The sequence below is a fragment of the Xiphias gladius genome, chromosome 1 (genome assembly GCF_016859285.1).
Source record: "Xiphias gladius isolate SHS-SW01 ecotype Sanya breed wild chromosome 1, ASM1685928v1, whole genome shotgun sequence".
In the NCBI taxonomy this organism is placed as follows: domain Eukaryota; kingdom Metazoa; phylum Chordata; class Actinopteri; order Istiophoriformes; family Xiphiidae; genus Xiphias; species Xiphias gladius.
In genome coordinates, this window is record NC_053400.1 from 11,652,731 (window position 1) to 11,671,163 (window position 18,433).

The following is an 18,433-nucleotide window of genomic DNA, read 5'->3' on the forward strand; positions in this document are numbered from 1 at the left end:
AATGGACCTAAACATGGTTTCTACATCTTTTCTATACCATATGTCTGACGCAATTTCACACACCATTGAGTGTCTCCATGACAACTCCGCATGGTGATTTGCCACAGTGAATTGTTTGGAATATCCTGAAAGCTGCAGTTAGGAAGCTTGAGATAGTAGTCTATGCACTAAAAAACATGATATACTACAATGTATGCAAGCTGCAACATCTGATGTCAACACCCCCCCCAAAAAAATGGCACATCTCGATCTGAGTTCAATGCAAAACTATTTCCCATTATCCCTGTTTGGTTGAAATGAAGCGGTTTTTTTTTCTGGGCAAGAACAACAGTCTCCTTTTAAATTTGCTTGAAAGACAATGACACTTTTATGCACTATTGTTTTGTTGAGGCTATGACACCATTTCCTTCAGCATGGTGGAAATGCTTTATTTTTAAAATACCCTTGGAGGCAGTTGGAGGTGGAAATTGCCCGCAGGTGTGCATGCATATAAAATGGTAATGGGGACAGACGGGACACAAAGCGCTGTTTGGGTGCTGTGCTCATGAAAGGGCAATCTACTGATTGAGCCATCACATTCACAGATGCAGTAATAAAACTAAGCGGGGCAATTACTATAGATGGGGAACGGTAGGCAGCAGAGGGGGGTACGTAATATGTCCTCCCCTAAAAGACCCTGATGGGAGACAATTGGACAAAGCAAATGTAGCAGTCTGTAATAAGGCTGAGGGGAAAAAAGGGGGCTCAGCTAATGGTAGTAATGCCCTGACAAGCACAGCACCATCTCAGAAGATGTTATTAAAGCTATCACCTTATCCCTGCAACTTTCATTTTTATGTTACTGGCTGTCTTAGCACATTGTCCTCTTTGAAAAATGAAATCACACATCTGCATATAAAGCAACCATTTATCAGATGCTGTTCAACAGAGGCCAGAACAAGAACGTTCTCTGAAATTTAGAAAGGGAAGAATAGACAACTAAAACAAGCAGTATGTGTGCTAGGATGACCTGTCATAGTCAGGCTTGCCTGGATAGATATAAACGACTGCATTGCCATCTAGTGTAGAAATAGCGGAATTACATAGGCTGCTGCAAGACGATGTAAACGCAGAGGACAATTTTGTATGCCTAGACCAGTGTAATCCATTCACAGTCAGTGCCACCAGTTAAATAACAGGAAAACCGACTGATGAGTTGATGAGGTAAGCATGATTAAATTTATTACAAGTCTAGTCACATCAATAAGAAAAAGCTGTCATGACCTTTGTGGAGTTCAGTTGAAACAGTGATGTATGTATATTTAAAGGTAAGTAGGGTAATATTAAAAAAAAAAATGTACATACTGCATGTCTACAGCCATAATTTCTTATTTCTAGGCAGCAGCCTTATGAGCTTTCTGCCGCTTTCATTTCTGTAAAAGCCTCTGCCCGTGGGTTACGGGCTCAGAGTCCTGGGCCTCCAGCAAATATGAGCTCGAGGGCAGACTGGATGTCACCATCTGTGGCCTGTAGCGCCCTCAGCATCAGCTCCTCATCCTGGATCCCCATGTCCCTGAGCTGCTGCATCTGGGACTGCCAGCGGCCCTGGCCACACAAAACCACATTTTAAGAATAATCTTTCATTCAAAGAGCACCCAGTCTAAACAGCTTTGCAGCTGCAGTCTATACGTTCCACCGATAGCACTAAATACAAATACAAATCTTCTACCAGTAGGGATAGACAGGCCAGTTACCGTTTTAAATATTATTTGATATTTTTACACACATTTCCTCCATGAACGGAATATGGGGATGAGTCGGCCAGCTGACAGTCTCACCTGTAGAGCAGACATGTTGGTGGCTTGCAGAGCTTGCTGTAGAGCCTGGCTGAAGAGATCGTTGCTGACTGGGGTCCCTGCCGGCATGGGGGCTACACCACTGGAGGGGTCCGCCTAAATCAAAGACAGAATGACAGTAAAGATGAATGTATTCATCAGCAGGAATGTAGCCAGGTTTTGTGGCAGAGATGGTATTTTTGAAAAGGGTCTGTGTATCTTTCAGAAAATGTAAATAAAGCTCACCTGGCTTGCTGTTGTGGGAGTGACCGCACTGCTGTCAGGAGTGCTAGCGAGGGCCAAAGCTGTTGCCAGCTCGCTCTGTGTTATTGGTCGAGGGCCCGTCGCTCCACTGTGGCTCAGAGACACTGGTCGTATTCCTGCTGAGGCCCCTGCTCTGTTGGAGGGTCCTGCTGGGCTCCCCTGGTAGACACACAGGAATACATTAAGGCCCTTAGATTGATCAGCTCTCCTGAACATGATATCTGATGTTGAGCATCAACCAGAGTGACTCACGGACTGGAAATCTTCCTCATCGTCAGACATGCCCTCAAACATGAAGCCTCCTGCCGGATACAAAAAATTACTTGTACATTTTTAGTTAAAACAACAAAAACTGATTCATAAAAATGTAACAAAAAAAGTTATAAACGAAACTCAAGAACAAGAAGCAAACAATAATTTAGGTGAAACAATTTACGTTATACGAAAGAACTATTTATGTTCAAAGTGCATATGTATGCTCTATTTTAAAAGGCCAGACACTGTGCTCTGTTGCATTTTCTAGGTGAAACAATTTACGTTATACGAAAGAACTATTTATGTTCAAAGTGCATATGTATGCTCTATTTTAAAAGGCCAGACACTGTGCTCTGTTGCATTTTCTCAAAATATTCAACTATTTTCTGCCTAAATTCAGTTGTTTCAACATTTGGAGCTTGCCACAGCAGTTCCTTATAACTATTGGTGATGGACTTACCAGGCATATCACTGTAGGAACTGGCAGAGACGTTGCGAGAGGAGCTGGCACTGGACTGAGCGGGCATACTGCCCGCCACAGAGTGCAGGACCAGGATGATGGCGTTGACAAGGGCTGGGTGTGAACTGATTAATCTATTAAACAGACGGACAAAGTAGAGATGTAAATTTAAACGCCCTTCCTTTTGTTTGCCTGGACTTGCTTTTTGTATGTCACATCAGAGCCAATAACAAAGTCAAGCCACACTCACACATCCAGCATGTTAGGATCTGTGAACTGCACGAAGAGATCTTTGTCTTGGAGGACGCCTGAACAGATTAAAGGGAAATTTTACTGTTTACATATTTACATGGTATAATGAGATGGCATGATGATGTTTATAAAACCGAGCAGGTCTTACCTAGGGCAACTGGGTCTGACCTGAGCCCTGGTGTAGCCACAATGATCTGATCCAGGGACTCTTTATTTGTAAGCATTTTATATACCTACATGTGGGGAAAAGTAAGTAAGTGCCATTTGTAAATGTAGCAGTGGCAACAGAAGAAGTGGTAATAGTATTTCAAGTAGCAACAATAGCGGCAGTATCATTCATATACTTAATGTAAAAAAAATAATGTAGGTATTATATGTTTATTATCTGTAGAGAATAACCTGCATTCTTATGTGAATGAGTATCAGATTTTAGTAACATTGCTCTATCATTCGCTACGTAAAACAGGAATACATTAGAAATACTGCAGTCTATCGCTGGTTGTGTGGTTGAAACATTATTTGAGTTCTGTGTTGTGGTATAAAAGGTTCGTCAGCTGACCCCATCTGCTACTTACAAGTATCTCCATCAACAGGAATCAATCATCTGTGTCAACATCCATGAAGCTGTATCGCTAAAAGTGAGTAGCCGAAACCAGTTTTTGTAAAAAAAAAAAAAAAAAAGTGACCATTCATATCCGAGCCATCCCTTTATCACTCAAGGCAACCTGCTGGCATTCTAAAACAGTTTGTGTTTGTTAGGTGTTAGGTTTACAGTATGCCATGGAAAGCTGCCAAGCCATGATAACTAAACCTGTTCCTGTTGAGGATAATGTTTGACCAGCTCCTCGCTGCCTGGGGTCCCGTTCACACTAAAATGCAGCTTGGGTGATCCAGTTACTGAATTAGTCAAGCTAAACAGTTTTCAAGTCACAGATGTGTGTGTCCAAAACTTAGTAGAATGCAAACACCTCAACTCCTCCTGCATCCTGCAGTGAGGGACAACCTAATTAACCTTTTATCCCGTGTAAGTCATGAGAAAGTTCCCAAACAGCATTGGATGCAGTTTACTGACTTTGCCAAATAACTCGGACAGAGTTTGGATTGAAGACATGATGAAGTCCATGTCTCTACTTAGCCTCTTTTCCAACTTTATAACCAGGTTCAAATGTGCAAAGTATATCTAAAGCAACAGAGCTTGTTTTCAAAAATCAGAGAAGTGAAATATGATTATAAGGATTTTATTAGGATGTGCTTGAGATATATTTGCCAGGCAAATCTAGATGTTTCTGAAGGCGAGATGATAAATCTAGACAAGGCCTAAACCTTGTTGCAATAGAAGGCTGAGATATTACCCCAAAGTGTGTCCACAAATTTTGGCCTGGAGAGAGAAATCAAATCAGCGGTGGAAGGAGGACCAAACATTGTGCTTCTTAACACTGACTAAAATGATCTAAACAGTTTAGGTGAGGATGGTTGAAACAAAATAACAAAGTAGATCAAATGTAACATGATTTACACTCGTTGGAGCTTCGGAAGGAGAATATTTTGCCTTGGTGTCCCTAGGGCTACTGCTATGCTTGACACTGTGTGTGTCTTCTACTCACTGAGTCTCTGTAGGCAGAGTTGAGAGAGTGAAGAGCAGCATGAAACACCCTGAACTCCCTGGCTGCAGTTGCTCTATTCACAGGCTCTAGAGAAGGAAAACACACACACATGTTCACTTTAGACTTTCGGTCTCACTAATAGTACAACACAAATGCCAATGCTTAAATGACACACACCCACACAGACCTGGACTGCTCTCGGGCTCTGGCCAAGTCCGTTTGAGGATGTGTAAAGTGGATCCTGGTTGAATCCCACAGGCATCCAGTGTAAGATCATCTTTAAGTTTCCGCCCACAGTGGACCAACTCTGATATGCAACATGAACACAGACAGAACATTTTAAGGTCAAATAACAATGACACATTTAAAAAAGGAAAGCAACACGCAGCTGTTACTTACTTCGAAGGGATTACCAAACAAATTACACGACACAACTGTGGAATTTCCTTGCCAGTGGCGCACACAAAAACAGGCACATTTCATTCACAGCTAATTCATTATGTTCAAATGCCACAGCTGTTACAGACCTATTAGCTCAGGGTCTGGGATGGAGTCTGGGAGCTGAGCTGCTACAAGTTGTTTCAAGGTAGCGACTCTGTATCCTCCAGGTGGAACATCCCCTGGCATCATCTCTGGGAATTGGAAGATGGATTTGCGCTGATCCATCAGCTTCAAAGACAGGTGCCACTCTGAGGAAGCCATCTATACCTCCTCACACAAACAGAACACAGCCTTAACGTGGGGGCATGGAAGATAATTACACGAGCTAGCTACAGTTTATCAGCAATTACTGTTGTGAGCCTGTGGCTCCTAACGTTAGCTAAAAGTAAAATATTATAATTTCAATTTTTTTTTTTTTTAGAGGAGGGGCTAGGGAAAAAACCTTTTATCAGCTTCATGTTTATCTTTTTGTTTGGGGGGGGGGTTAAAAGCTATGTTAGCAACCCCGGCTAGCTGCTTAGCGTTTGCAAAAGAAGCATGGCGGTTTGCTAAATGAAACACGAGCCTTTCCTATAGTATGACTTATGTAAACACTCCCTTAAATAACAATAACAGAAATGTCATAAAGAAACAACTGTACACTTTATAAAAGAACTGCACACTCACCCTTTTATTGACACTCACTCTCTCTCTCTCTCACTTCCAGGTTCTAGTCACGTGATCTACGTTGCGTTTACGTCCACTGTCCAAACATAGGAGAATTAACTACTCTATTCCTCACTGTATCTTTAACCACTGGCTAACTAAAAGTCTTTATTTTGCTCTCTCTCGCGCGCGCGCGAGCTCCTCGAGACAAAGAAAAAACACGATTTGGTCAATTTAAACGTCTGCCTAAACATGACCGTATAAATGAACAAATCACTACACTGTGCCCGTACTCTTCTTTTGTTTTTAAGAGTAAAATGTCTACCTCCTGTTTTCCCCGTGCACTCGTAACCACCTTGTTCCCAATTGATTTTCCTGCTGCATATTCGGGATTTTTCAATGCTGTGTAATGTTTTGGGCAAATGTGAATCCAGACGGTCTGCGTGTCTCCTAAGTTGTCCACAACGATCAGCAGTCTAAGTAAGTAAAAATAAGACTCACAAAGTATAAGCTCTATGTATATATATATATATGTGTGTGTGTGTGTGTGTGTGTGTGTGTGTGTTTATAAATATATATGTATATATATATATATATATATATATATATATATGTGTGTGTGTATATATATATGGATATGTGTGTGTGTGTGTGTGTATATATGTGTATATATATGGATATGTGTGTGTGTGTATATATATGTGTATATATATGGATATGTGTGTGTGTGTATATATGTGTGTATATATATGGATATATATGTGTGTGTGTGTGTATATATGTATATTTATGGATATATATATGTGTGTGTGTGTATATATGTGTATATATGGCTATATATATGTGTGTGTGTATATATATATACACATGTGTATATATGGATATATATGTGTGTGTGTGTGTGTGTGTATATAATATATGGATATATGGATATATGGATGTATACATAGGGTGTCCACAGACAAAGGCAGTATCACTCCAAACGTGCATATATCAAACATTATACTACACAGTAACTGTACTGTGCAGCGAAAAACGAGGTAGAACGGTGTGTTCACCAAACGGTTAACTCGGGGGTCGGGACTCTGGAGACTCTTTCCCCCCTCGGTATGACATCACTGCTGGACAGAGAAGCAAGGAGTGGTTTCTGTAACAAGAGCCGTCCCAAATCAATGGAACATACCCACACAATCTGAAAAAAAAAAATCAAAACACCCTGCACTTTTATCCACCGGGAAAACAAACTCTTACCGAGTCGGCAGCAGTTTTTCTTTTGTTGTGTTTCACTGAGAGAGGAATGGACTTCTCTGGAAGATAACATCGCTTGTGCTGGACAGAGAAGAGAGTCACCGCCGCTGGGTGGTTGGTGGTTTTTTTAAGTTTCGCCCTCCTAACATGGTAAGCCCGAAGTGACTGCGTGTGAAAGCAGAGCAGGTTTATGAGTTTAACGGGAAATATCACTGTGAAGTTCGGTTATTTTCAAAGACGAGCAACAGCTGGGGAGCAGAAGAAACCCAGTGAACTCAGGGCAAGGTAACTGGTCCACATAGTTGGCTCTATTACTGGCTCAGTGCAAAAGGCTGTCTTGTGTGTATATATATATATAGCCTATGTATATCATAGCAAGACAGATGCGTGCTAAGCTCCACGGTATGCCTTATTGTTTCAAAGACGGAGCAAATAGCATTTATGAATGAAATGGACTGCGCCCCCATTTGACATAAAGTGAATACTGCATCACTACATTCAATCAGTGTAAGGGCAGCTTTCAGAAGTCAAAATGGGGGCATGAAAGAGCCTCTACATTTATAAGCAAGTGACAGACTTTATCCAAAGTGTTACGCTGAGATCATAGGTAGGTCAGTTTTACAAAAAAAACAAATCCCAACCCATTGGTAGGACCTAACACATTTCTGCTACACTAAATAACACTCATTTTCGCAGACTTTAATCTGTTCTTTGTGTCTTTTTTTTTCTGGTGAATTACTGGAAAATTAACCTCTGAAAATTATTCAAATAAACCAAGAGGAAAAAACAAACAAACATTATTTGGCTTAAGTGGTCACATAAAGAAGATATTCGCAACCAGTGATGAGTAGAAAGTAGACATTCCTTAGTTTTTAAGAGGCCACCAGTAAAAAAAGGTTGGGAACCACTTGGACAGGAGATGCTGTGCTTTAGGCTGCAGTGGGGACGTTGTATGTCCTCATGCTGTACTTATCACATGATAGTGCAGCTGTGCTCTGCTTGCAGGTACAGCTTCCCGCGGGATATAGGAGGATGTAGTATTTACCGTCCTGACAACTTGGACTGGAAATGTTCACTGATACAGCGGAGAGATAATAATGTAATCTGACTTTTTACGAGATGCTCTGCTGCAGTTTTTGCCACGGGTGTGATGCGGCTTGTTACCGTAGGGGGTTCATACGCGAATTATTGGACAGATAGGTACTGTATGTTAAGCTGCCGTAAGGTAAAGCTTACACTGAAGTTGCTGCTGTGGCTTCACATAAGCAGGAAGTTGGAGACAGTCAAATTACATACCGATACTATACACATGTCTGGTCTTGAGAAGACACATCTGCCTTACAGTTGTCACTGACTCAACTGCTAAATATCTGGCAGATAAAAATGGACAGTCTATGGCTGCCTTCTCTTGCCTATTCTTGGATTGCTGTATGAGACTGATGCATGGCCTAGTGTGAACAGTAAATTTGATTGTTTTCATAGTTTAAATGAAAGTCGGCAAGTAAAACTTTCATACCACGTATATCAGCCATAAAGCTTTCTTGAAGTGTGTAGAATTCTTCTTCCCTCAGTCTGACAAACTTAGTTTGACTAAGTAATGCACTAATTGACATGTGGGCACATTCCCCCTCATGAAAGAGGGCTTGGTAAATTTTTACCACTGCTGCAATTTTGAATCTGAAAGGCTCACTTTCATCCAATGATGCCCATGATGTTTCCCCTTGATGGGACTGGTGACATCCAGGCTGGAAATGTCCCTATCATCAAGGGTTGAATGGCCCCTAATGGTTTGAGAAGCTTGGCAATTATGCCAGCCGTATGGCAATGTGACATTTGAGCCCAGGTCAGTCAGATCAATTATATTAATAGTGTTAAAGAATGACCTTATCATCTAGGAGAGGAGTGGACTCAAGAGCAGTAGTGCCAGCAAAAAGACAAACTGTTAGAGAACGCACCGTCACCGATTTTCTCAAAAGAATAGTACAATGGTACAATGACCACAGCAAATTTGTAAATCTTTATGTTCTGTTAACCTCAAGAATCATTCTTTTTTCAGCCGCTGAAAGAACCTCAAGATATTCAGGCTGTCAAACAGTCTTTCAGTGACTGTTTCCTTTTCATTTTAATGGTCTTCATTGTAGAGAGTAGTACTATTAATTAATTCCATGGACAGAATTGAAATGTGAATAAGGAGCTCGCAATACTTTTGATTCATTGGTGTAATATAGTGATGGATATCATCATAGCCTTTTTTTTTTTTTTTTTTTTTTTATAAATACAACCTTCTACAGTGAAAGTTTATTGTATCATTATATTCTTCAGGTTGCGACTTGAAAGTGCGGTAAGCTTGTTTGATCTCTGCCATTGAACTGAATCGTTAAAGTTGAATCGTAAAATGAAAGGAAGAAGAAAGCATGAACATCCCGGCATGGGGGTCGGTTAAGTACTTGAGTCATTCAGTAAAAAACCCTTTGATGGCTTCCTGGTGTCTGGACAACACAGACAGAGTCAGACTGTGGTTTGGTGTGTTGGCATCCTGTAGTTCAGTTCATGCTATCCTTAGGAAAATTTAATGATATACAGTATTTAAGGAGAGGATGCCTGTGATATGTGTCTGTGTTTTTTTTAAATTATTATTTAGTATTTAATCCTGTTTATAAATCTCTGTGCGTATTCTCTGCCTCTCAGGGTAAATATTTAGGAAGATTCAGGTAGTGTTACAGGCATCCTGAGCCGGTCTCTGGCAGGCTAATGGTGAGCAAGTGGTGAGCGGCGCTGTTATGGAAACTTTGTGATGAAGCTGCACTCTTGCCCACATCCTCTCTGCTGAAGCCATAAATGGAGCCTGATGGAAAGAGGAAAAAAAGTTCTGGTTAAGTCATGAGGTGGAGATGAGGTGGAGCTACAGCTGAGAGCAGTATTGAAATTTTTCATATTACCAAAACACCACAACTGATCTGGTTGCTCTGAATTTATATGTATTTCTGTATGACCAAAAAATACAAGTGTGCTCGACTTGCAGTTCTGGATTTGTTCGGGACATTTAGCTGTTCAGCCATAAGATTTCATCACTTTTGTTGAGTGGTGGGAATTACCCAGCATTCAGCCACACCTTGATGTTCAAAGTTGTGAGGCAACCACAGGGGTTACTGTAAACCCTGGGTTACTCCCCAGTAACCCAGGGTTTGTGGTAAAAAGTGGAAAACTGAAAATACTTTTCTCTCTGATTTGAAAATATCTTGCTTAGGGAATGAATGTAAAAAAAAAAAGAATATAGTATATAGTAGTGTGAATATAGTAAACTGAGTTTTTCAAATTTACTCATAGCTTGTCAACGTTTCACACACATCACGCCCTCTGTGTATTGCCAGTCCGGTGTTGTTATTGACATTTTCTCTTTCTTTGTGGCAGTAAACCCAAATCAAAAAGAATATGTTCTGTCAAAATGGGGAGTTATGCTGCCAAAACCAACCAGATTAATCGGGCGTACCATATCAGTCTGATCATTCAGCTACAGGCTTTATATAATGTTGGCAGTAATGCACAATTTTGTTGTTGGTTAACAGCCATGATGCTAAAAGAGAAGGAGAAGAGAATTTTTTTTTTTTTACTGTTTTTGAAGCTTCACTGTGAATGTGGGACTTTTTAAAATGTTGTAAAAACACTAGTTTGCACCGAAAACATTTCACAAAGTGGATTTTATTTTCATATTTATTGCTTATTATCTTATTATCTCTTATTATCTGGTCGAATTACTATCATAAATACCTTTTTTTTTTTTTTTTTCTCAAAATTATGTGTGTATTTCACAGGTCACATCTTTATTTAACAGCCACCTGGAGGATCTTTGTGCAGCCACTGTGTCAGTTTATACCATCAGCAGTATGACTAATGGTTACTTCCAATTTCCGATGTGCGGTGTTGATTTTTAATGTCAGCCCAAAAATACATTATGCCTCCCTTTACTTGTTGACCTATTCTTTTATTGTGAGACTTGAATTTGAAAATGTCTAACTTTGGTGACCAGGGGGCACTGAAGTGAATGAGCTGAAAAGCAACACATAGACTGCACCAGTTTCCCCCACCACTGTCTAATTCTTAAACTAAAAAAAAACACTTGTGCAGTATAATTTGAAACATGCTCTAATCAAATAAAAATTCTGCACATAGCAGCCTTTATCAATCATAATAAGTCCTCACCCAGCTCTCCTACACTGTCTCAGGGCACGGTCACCTGCGTTTACAGGAATAGAGGAATAGAGAGTGCAGGGGCCGACACGAGGACGTGGATAACTCGCCACAAGGAAACTTTTTTTGGGCTAAGAAATGATGTCATGCTAAATCTGTTATTGTTGTGAAACCATGATGTGTGACTGCTAGTAGATTGTTGCTCACATCCTTTTCTCCTAAAGGATATGTCTGTTGCAAAAAACTGCTGTTTTATACACATGACCAGCAACATAATATAGCACAGCCTAACACGATAAAGATATACGGCGAAGATGTCCAATGATTTAAATGACTGTAGAATCTTTCTACATGTATTTTACAGTGGGGTTATTAATGCTTTATCAATTAGAAATACCATATTTGCTTAGTATTCAAAATGCTGAGTGTGTCTGTTCCTCTTCCCACTCTGTTCCTTTCTTTGTTTTCATCTTCCTCTTTTTCTTTTTGTACTCACACACTTGCACATAGTACACGCTGTTTATCCATCTGCCTACAGTATGTGTCTCTCTAGCTTTCAGATGTTCCCATTCTTCAAGTTATTAGTTATCAGTTTGTATTATATTATTATTATTTTCTGAGTTTGTTCAATATTATTTGCATTGAGAAGCCTATGAAGAAAACATAGCCATAGTCCACAGAGCACCAACTTTTCTCTTCTTTTAAAAGTCGAAAAGGGTGTTTATTTCCAGCTTTAACCCTACCCTATTTTTCCCATCTTTGAGATAGCTTTTGGTTTCCATAAACAAGAAAAATCTACTTGCCTGAGGTAGGTATTCCATTGTAGTAAATATATTTTGTTTTATTTCCTTATCAGTTAACTTATTATTTCTAATCACAGTGTGGTAATGCAGTTGAAAATACAGATTAATTTTGTTGTGGTGGTGAGAAGTTCTGAAGCTGCCAAACAGCTTTGCATTCATCCCAGTAGACATGCAACAAGCAAACACGGAACTGTGACATCAACATATTAAATTTTAAAGCTCCTTACATAAAAAGTGATCCTTTTCGGCACCAAAGGGTTCTTATACTGTTCATATACCCAGCTATCTATAATCAGTGAGTGTAGCACAATGATTTCATATCAGTGGAAAAAAGCTTGCCTCTAGTATTATCCAAAATACAAATTCAAGTTTTTCTCTCAGCAAATACAGATACAAGTAGTGACCTCTACCAATCCCTCTCAGATAAATATCTCATAAATATTTCATGCATGGTAGAGCGGAAATAGACAGGGAGGGGATAGTTTTGTCCGTCTCCACACACTCCTGAAGTAGTGTTTTCCCTGTGGAAAGCAGAGAGAATGACTTGGCTGTTTCCTCTGAACGTTGGAAGTCCCCATTTGTCATCACAGGTCCACTCCCTTCTGAAAGAGAAAAGCCCTGAGCAGGCCAGAGAAAAAACTGAAATGGTCACCTTCAGACAGACTCTTAGATAAGTCCAAAGATATAATTCTAGACCTTCAAATAGCCTATAATTCATGATATATGTTGGAGTGTCTCATTGTCTCAAACTCCACCCACCTGAGACATCAAGCAAGCTAAAACAAAGACACAGAAGACACCCCTCCCTGTTAGCGTTACTTCCTAATTACCCTTCTATCCATACATCTGTTTATTTTGCTGTGCTGTTGTGTTCTGTGTTTTTACAATCTCCCTCGTCCTCACATGTCTGTGTTTTGTTTCCCCCCCTGCAGCGCTGTGTCTGAAGAAGTTAATCTGCAGTTTGAATCCACCCTGGAAGACCATGCTGTCCCTCCTGCTGCCTGCAATGCTAGCCGTCCAAGCTATGGGTGGGTGTCGCCCCTGCCCGTGCCCTGCTATTAGATCCGAGTCCCCGCAGTTGGAAATGCCACTGCCTGTTAAACAATACATCCTGCAGGGCCTATTAGTCTTCACCCTTCAAAGGCTTCGCTGGGCAAAACAACAGTTCAAATGAGGCTGCTCCCAAAAATAATGTGCCAGTAGCTGGGAAGTTATAAACCCTCTCTGTTAAAACTCTCATCCATCCAGGCGAGTTGACAAAGAACATATTCTTATTCATACAGACATCCTGCCTGAGGTAGTAAAAACACATTTTTCACAATAATTACGTCAACTGTAGTTTTTACAGGGTTACAACTCAATGATATAGGAGTGGGTTTTTTTTTTAGTTTTTTTCTTTTAATATTTTCCTTATAATTCAGTTTGTAAAACAGAATGGCTTTGACCTTTTCCAGACAGGTGAGGAGTAGAGAGCTCGGGGCTAGGGTGAGGCCCTCGGTGAAAAGTGCTAGAAGTGCAGTTTTTCTGTTGTGACTCAGTGTGGTGAAGAAGTCATCCTCTTATATTTATTACACTGGGAAGCAGTGTGGTGGTTGATGTTACAATTGAGGATTAATAACTCACACACTCAGAACTTTTGCTTCAGTAGAAATGGTGCTGGCGGAAAAACGTGTCATCGTAAAAAATAAAACAAATAGCTGGGGCTGGCTTGATAACATCTCACGACAAGGAAAATAAAAGAATGGAATTGAGCATGTCAAAAGTGGGATCAACAGTGCATATATTTTAATACCACCTTTTCCCAATCGGTTTGGGCCTGACACGTAATGTAAATTACAATCTCATAGTGGGTGATATTCCTTTATATTAATGTATCGCCTGAAGAAAAAGGAGGAAGGTTTCCTCTGCATGCCAAAAGCAAAATGGTAAAACATGGCCTCAGCATACTTTGGCAAACCCACAAAGAACTTTTATTGTCCAAAACACCATCATTTAAAATGAGCTATATTCGCCTTTTCTGCTCTCTGGTTGAGCTGACACACCCTCCTATCGGCCATCACTGGCACATTTCAATCTTGACTCAGTGGACCTAAGTGTCTTCGGTGGTTCATTAGGGACCTATTCTCTCCCAGCACCAATGGGCCCGAGGCCTGCTCATTACTGTCTGCGTGGCATCCGCTGCCTAACTCGCTCCTCTCACCGGGAGGGAAGAGGAGGAGGTGTCGGAGACTGATGGAGCTCTTTAACTCACGGGTAATGGGCTATTGTAGCTCACACAATGATTCAGTTTCTCCCTGCTAACTGGAGCACTAAGCGAATTAGTTGGAGTCTAGTTGGATGCAATAGTCTGCACATGTAACGCTGTACAATGATACAACAACACTGCATGCTCTGTGGAGTTTATTTAATTTCATGTAATGTTAGTAACTTCAAGTGTGACATCAGCTCTAAAGAGAGTTTCAGGTGCATTTCACAACAACACATAAGTTCCATCTTACTTAAATATTTATTTCATTAAGTGCAGTGGTAGGTAGGCAGTGGTGATAATACTGTGGCCTGACGAATGAATGAACAGTGTTTCTGTTTTTCACCAGTATAGGACGACACAATTATCTCGGTAACTAATTAAAGGTCTGCTTGATTGCCTTTCATTTATAAACATTTGTGTGTGTGTGTGTGTGTGTGTGTGTGTGTGTGTGTGTGTGTGTGTGTGTGTTTTTAAATGATCCGGGGTCTCTTAGGTCTCCGGGTCCTTCGTTGGGATTACTGGCTGTAATCTTCCTTGTGCTCAGCCATGTCATTGCTCGATAACTCCAGCAAGTGCCCATATCCGTAGACACGATTATACTTTGTGGTCTCTGCCAAAACACTTCCTATTGTGAGAACACTGTTTGTGGAAGAAACGCACAAGGACAGCACATGACAACACTGTCATCCCATCGCAGTAACGTTGTCTCTGTAGCTCCCAGCTGTAAACTGAATCAGGAGTCAGATGATGGATCATTCTTGGTGAAACCTCTCCTTGATTTTACACAGCCGCCACTACATAGCTGTTGTGTCACTGCAGCCGTGAAGATGCTTGTCTACAATGGGATGCTTTTTTTCTGCTTAGATACTCTACTGAGGAGGCAGGAGTGTGGAAATTTACAACACCAACCCACTGCGGCTTTGCCCCTTGACCCTACTGGTCGGTTATAGTAGCTTAAGTTTATTTTTCAGCGCACTCATTGCAAAGGATCGTGGTCAGCAAATGTCAGCAAAATGCATAAAATACCAATGCACATGTACAGTAATGAGTGAGCCACAATGGTGGCTGAGTACAGTAACATCCTGAGCTCTAACCAGCACAGCATACAGCAGTGTCAGCCAGTGGCAGAGCTAACAGGAGGCTGTCTAGCTAATTGCTTGTTGTTGTCATACTCTCTGTTCAGTTAGCACAGCCTCTAGGCTGCCAAAGGTTGCCTTGTGCAGCTCTTAGCACCCAAACAATGAAAGAGAATCGTATTCATGCAAATGCAGAAATGGAAAGCTGACCCGATTTCACTGTCAGTGATGGGAGCTGTAAGGTAATTCTAATTAATTAGCATAATTGGATAGATTGCATCTAACATAGTAGTCGGCAGTCGCACATTATGGCAGGGCCCCGGAGCGTGAAAATAGCCTGCTCATGCCTGCATCTCCGGTGTACATTTTAAAGGTCTGCTAACTAAGAATGCCCTCTTCCTGTCCTCCTTTTCTCTTCACAGCAATTGATTCTGCAGTGAGGGGACACTTTAGCCTGTGCAGAAATTGAATTTAGGGTTATTACCCCGTATCAGTGATGTTCTTGCTAATTTGATTGCGTCCAGTGAAGTATCCTTTTAAAAACAATCGAGGACAGGCTCAACAAAGATTGGTTTTGCCGCAATGCATACATAATGACCAGTTTCTGTTGGCTTGCCTCTGTCTCACCGTTTCCCAGCTCTTCTTTTCTCACAGAGCGCTCATTGAAACAGAGTGCATTACCCAACAAGCACCTCATGATTATTTCAACAAGTCCTAAAAAGGCTGCCTTGTGGGATCGTTAAAAAATTGATATGGGTAATATGCCGAGATAGCAGTTCTGGAGGGGGAAGGGGGGCCTGGAGCCAGATGTGGGTCCACTGTGTGTCTAGTGGGCTGTGATGAATGGGTTGAACGGATACTGATCTGTGCTTGGAAAGCATCACAGCTACATGCTGAGGAAGCAACCCAGCCGCTGACACAGGGAGACACCTTCCTCCAGGGTGTCGCCTCGGTGACGTGGCGATGGTGGTGTCAGGCACGGTGGGTCTGTCATCCAGACAATTGCCCAGCTGGTGACAAACTGACCCTTGCTTAACCCCGCATCGTCCTGATGTTTGAAACTATACATCAGCAAAGTATTTGAATCTGTGAAAGAGCTAGAAATTTCATTTCATAAGGCAGCGGATGTAAAACACCTGCCTCATCAAAGGGATCGGAAAAACCCCTCTGTGCCTCTTTGTCTTCCTCATCAGCTCTTTCTGGCTCCTCGGTAATGATGGCCATAGCGTATGTAAATCCTCATGTAGCGTGCTATTACCAGAAATAAGCCGCACTCAAATCAGAACTGACCCTGTGACCCTCCTGCTACCTCGAGGTGCTCCCTTGTCCACCTTCCCCGCTCCTCTCTTTTCCATCCCCAGCCTCCTGCTCGTCAAAGCCTCTCTGTCTCTCAGGCTCGTAAGCCAGAGGCTTGCCCTTATCTGCTCACTGTTCTTCAGCCAGCACTATTATCTGAGTGCTGGAGCCCATTAACAGGTTATTGATGGGATATGAGATGGCATACATCTCTGAAGGAAGCAAGACAGAGAGAGCAGAGATAGGGAGCAAAAAAGAGAGAGGAGAAGAAAAAGGAAAATAGCGGGTAGTGAGTCCCATCTTGATTTATGACATTGCTGAAAATAAGTAAGTCAAGAGTCCTTGTCTTCCCTATCTGCCATCACCTGTATCTCTCCCTGAGCGAGGGGCACTCACACTCCATGATCCCTGAGTTCCTGGAGCAAAAATGGGAAAGGAAGAGATTATGTTGAGAGCTTAATGTTGAAAGTGACCCCTTTACACTGCAGAAGGCTTTAAGTCACACTTAATCTCGTCCATATTTTGCTGCTTTCACCGAGAGGCCATTTGAAAACCGCTGCTCAAGACAAAGACTCTTTTCAGATTGCTAATTTTCAGCCGAATCATGCTTACTATGCACACACTCCCATTGCTCCCTTAATGTTTTCCAGATGCTAAATTTTTTTTTTTTCGAATGGGGAGCATTGTGGCCATCGACATCTGCTCCCGACAGCATGGAACCAAAAGCTAGCTTTCCCTTCAGACTTATACAGGGATTGGCTATATCATAAGAATAATCGTTATGAAAGGGCTCACAGATCCTTTGAGCGGAACCCTTTGATGTTCAGGTATTGCAAAATTGTCCACAATGATGATGATTTGTTGAGCTGCAGTCACATATGTCAACAGAGGGGGGCAGTGTTGTAAAGGCACATTTCTCCGACTAAAACATACTGTCATTGTGCTCTGTTGGTATTGCACTTGTTTACTTTGCTGTGTCAATGTTTCCCCAGCAATTTGCTCTCCAGTGCTGGTGCTTGACCATCCTTACGTATGAAATCATATTAACATGTCCTCCCACGTCAAATCTTGCAGCAGGGCTTCAGACCAACCCTTTAAACATGCATACTTACTGTGTGTAACGAGTGGCTGCACTGGTAGTGTAAATAGCTCTACTCATTTATTGAACTGACGCCATTTTCACCTTTTATGAAGAAAAACTGTGCTATTCTGATCTTTGTGTGGTAGAATGGCATTGAATTGAGTCAAGTTGGAGGGAAATTATGCAGTTTAATGAGCTGGAAGGCCTGTTAAAATGTGTGTGTGCATGCTAGTGGCTATTGACAGAACATATGAACTGAATCTGAGGTTCAGTGAATCGTGAAAATAATCTTTGCAGGTAGCTGTAGAAATGAGTAACTTGAACAACAGAGTGTGCTTTCCTATGATGTGTGTGCATTGTCCTGTGTGTCAGAGCCAGTACAGGGGCCCCGGACACCTGTGTACTAGCGCTGTGTACATATGCGTGTTTGTTTTATGTGTGACTGTTGCTGGATGCTGACGGGAACCTCTCTGCTCCGGAGCAGCTTTGTAACAGCGTCTCCATTGTAGTGTCAGAGTACCTCGTGTCCAATTCCTCAGACAGAGTGTTGCGGTGGAGCTGTCAGCAGTCATACAGGTGTGGAATATCAATGTGTTCTCTGGCCTTTGGGTGTCTTGTTTCTGTATGAAATTGTGTGTGTGTGTGTTGAGTGCAGTGAATATGCATGTAGGTTTGGATATTGATTGGAAATTTGTTGATACCAATCCATAGAAACTGCTTTTTGATACCACTAATTAACAATACTCTGATACTTATAT

At 41.4% G+C, this 18,433-nt stretch overlaps 2 protein-coding genes across 4 annotated transcripts in view; one reads left to right on the forward strand and one right to left on the reverse strand.

Moving 5' to 3' along the window:
- Nucleotides 1–968: 968 nt before the first annotated feature.
- ubl7b (ubiquitin-like 7b (bone marrow stromal cell-derived)) lies at nt 969–6,173 on the reverse strand. The gene is made up of 11 exons (XM_040129245.1): nt 5,757–6,173; nt 5,177–5,357; nt 4,837–4,956; nt 4,650–4,735; nt 3,194–3,278; nt 3,044–3,101; nt 2,794–2,927; nt 2,331–2,380; nt 2,061–2,237; nt 1,818–1,931; nt 969–1,584 (listed from the first exon to the last, which is right to left on the reverse strand). The coding sequence occupies exons 2-11, from the start codon at nt 5,349–5,351 to the stop codon at nt 1,444–1,446; spliced, it is 1,140 nt and encodes a 379-aa protein (XP_039985179.1). The 5' UTR covers nt 5,352–5,357; nt 5,757–6,173; the 3' UTR covers nt 969–1,443.
- Nucleotides 5,929–18,433, forward strand: part of cd276 (CD276 molecule) — a 63,176-nt gene continuing 50,671 nt past the window's right edge. The window contains exons 1-2 of one of the 3 annotated variants that reach the window (XM_040129266.1): nt 5,929–6,215; nt 12,907–13,002. In XM_040129266.1, the coding sequence (XP_039985200.1) occupies nt 12,957–13,002 (46 nt within the window). In that variant the 5' untranslated portion in view covers nt 5,929–6,215; nt 12,907–12,956. The other 2 variants (XM_040129256.1, XM_040129275.1) reach the window with 2 other exon arrangements.